The sequence below is a fragment of the Sphaeroforma arctica genome (genome assembly GCF_001186125.1).
Source record: "Sphaeroforma arctica JP610 unplaced genomic scaffold supercont1.680, whole genome shotgun sequence".
NCBI lineage: Eukaryota > Ichthyosporea > Ichthyophonida > Sphaeroforma > Sphaeroforma arctica.
The window spans coordinates 1-2,390 of record NW_014039878.1 but is presented as its reverse complement, the minus strand read 5'-3'; the positions used below and the strand labels follow the sequence as shown (position 1 = coordinate 2,390).

Genomic DNA, 2,390 nt, shown 5'->3' with positions numbered 1-2,390 from the left:
GAGGTTTTGTATTCGTGTAAAAAGAATTTTCTCGCACTGTGTATCGTTGCATGCACATACGCTGATTTTAAATACAGATACGCGTGAGAAATCTAATTTTTTTGGTATTTGTGGATGTAGTACACACTACAATCTTATGTATGCATCTCATCATTTTGGTATGTATGCATGTACGTCCGTGGCAATTCTCTATTTTGAACTAACTAATTGTTTCGTCAACACAGCAACGGGAGAACTGGGCACAGGGATCATCATAGTGTGCTGGTTGCTTGTGGGCTTGAGTGAGGTGAGTATGCGGCCAAAGTGCCTATAAACATCATGGCACTTTTGTCATATAATTGGACACGAATACTTGGCGTGCCGTGTCACATAATTGGACCCTCCTCGTGCCGTATGCATGGACACTTCCTGCATGTTTCCCAGAGAGTCGTTGAGGCCGTACAAGTACACTTTAATTATTTAATCGTACAATTACACTTTCATTGTCTGATCGTACACCAGTACCGTCCAAATAAGCTGATTGTGGGGTATGCCTGTAGGTAAAAGGAACTAAATGTAATTAGTGTTTAAACTGGGTAAGGTTATGTTTGTCAGTATAAGATACTAGTTGCAAAAGTGTTTAAACTTATCATTGGGTATGTCTGGAGGTACAAGAAACTAATCGCAATTAGTACTGCCAAGAACTCATTATCTACAACAGAATCATTTGTGTATTGAAGGAACCTCCAGTCTGACGCCTAGTCCACCCCAACACTGCAGATATTCAATCCTATGTATTCGTAAGCAAGCTTATCAGTGATACTTTCGTGATGAGTGAGGTGTGTGTATGTGTTCGGCATTGCAGGAGCGTTTGTGTTTTATGCGTGTGTGCTTTATTGGTCTGTTCTATTGTGTCGTTCTCGCTGACTTTTTCCTCTCTAATAACACCGTGCAATCAAGACCCACACAAACCAAACCCCAATCCTTGAGCCCTAACTCTCAAACCCTATACCCTATGCCCCTGGGCGCAGCTGTTGGTGGTGAGTGGGCTGATCGCTGTGGTTGTGCTGCGCAACACTCCGCGTCTCAGGCGAGCCAGTCCACTATTCATAGGCATCATGCTGGTTGGTGCTTTGATCGCATTACCTGCGGTAAGTGTAGTTATGTCGTATATACTTACCTCTGGTAAGTGCAGTTATGTCGTATGTATCTACCTGTGGTCAGTAGTTATGTCGTATATACCTATCTCTGGTATGAATAGTTATGTCGTAAATAACTACCTGTGGTAAGTGTAGTTATGTTGTATATACCTACCTGTGGCAAGTGTGGTTATGTCGTATATACCTATCCGTGGTAAGTGTGGTTATGTCGTAAATTGCCTACCAGTGGTACGTGTAGTTGTGTCGTATATACCTACCCGTGGTAAATGTAGTTATGTTGTATATACCTACCTGTGGTAAGTGTGGTTAGGTCGTATATACCTACCTGTCCCTTGGGTGCTGCTTTGATACGTGAGCTTGTGTGCTACATCCACCCATGACCGCGATTTCGGTGAATCTTTTATTGTCTGCTTGGCCTTCGTTTACAAATGCACTCATTGCGATGCCTACGCACAATCTGTTTCTGCCTTGCATTTAGCATTTCTGTTGCGTTTCTCTCTCAGCTCTCCTGACCACACACGCCCACACACACGCTGTGCACACTTGCCCCTGTTCAAAATGCCGCACTTTTTTTGTATCTTCACCCTTACACATCACACTTATATATACTATTTAAGTTTATTGCCTTCTATAGCCTTAACAACTACTCAATCGCCTTAACAACCAGTCCATCGCCTTAACAACTAGTCCATCGCTTTAACAACCAGCATATCGCCTTAACGACCAGTTCATTGCCTTAGCAACCAGACAATCGCCTTAACGAGCCGTATATTGCATTAACAACCTGTACATTGCCATAACACCAGTCTGTCGCCTGAACAACCAGTCCATCGACAGAGCAACCAGTACATCGTCTTGACAACCAGTGTATTACCTTATCAACCAGTCCATTGCCTTAACAACCGAGTCTTTTGTCTTAACAACCACTGCATCGCCTTGTTCTCACCTTCGTATGCATTTATCCCCGCAGCCGCTAATAGCGTATCTGGAGGTTGACAGCGTGGCGGTGTGCATGATTGGTGTGACTATGTGGCACTTTGGGTTCATCCTGACCTTCGGATCGTTGTTTATCAAGACATACCGTGTGCGCATGATCTTCGGATCTTCGGTCAAGAAACTCCGCAAGGGCATCAAGTGCAGTGACAGGTTAGACAATACGCGCGTGTGACACGTGACGTGGAAGTGGAAATGCATATGATTTGCGTGCGAGGGGTTATAATACGAAATGAAGTGTAGGTGTAATATACATGT

General features: G+C 43.8%; 1 protein-coding gene across 1 annotated transcript; it reads left to right on the top strand.

The window, feature by feature from the left end:
• Positions 1-809: 809 nt before the first annotated feature.
• On the top strand, positions 810-2,307 carry SARC_08008 (hypothetical protein; the record flags this gene model as incomplete). The annotated part of the gene is made up of 3 exons (XM_014298025.1): positions 810-818; positions 1,011-1,130; positions 2,110-2,307. The coding sequence occupies 3 exons, from the start codon at positions 810-812 to the stop codon at positions 2,305-2,307; spliced, it is 327 nt and encodes a 108-aa protein (XP_014153500.1).
• Between the last annotated feature and the right edge of the window lie 83 nt (positions 2,308-2,390).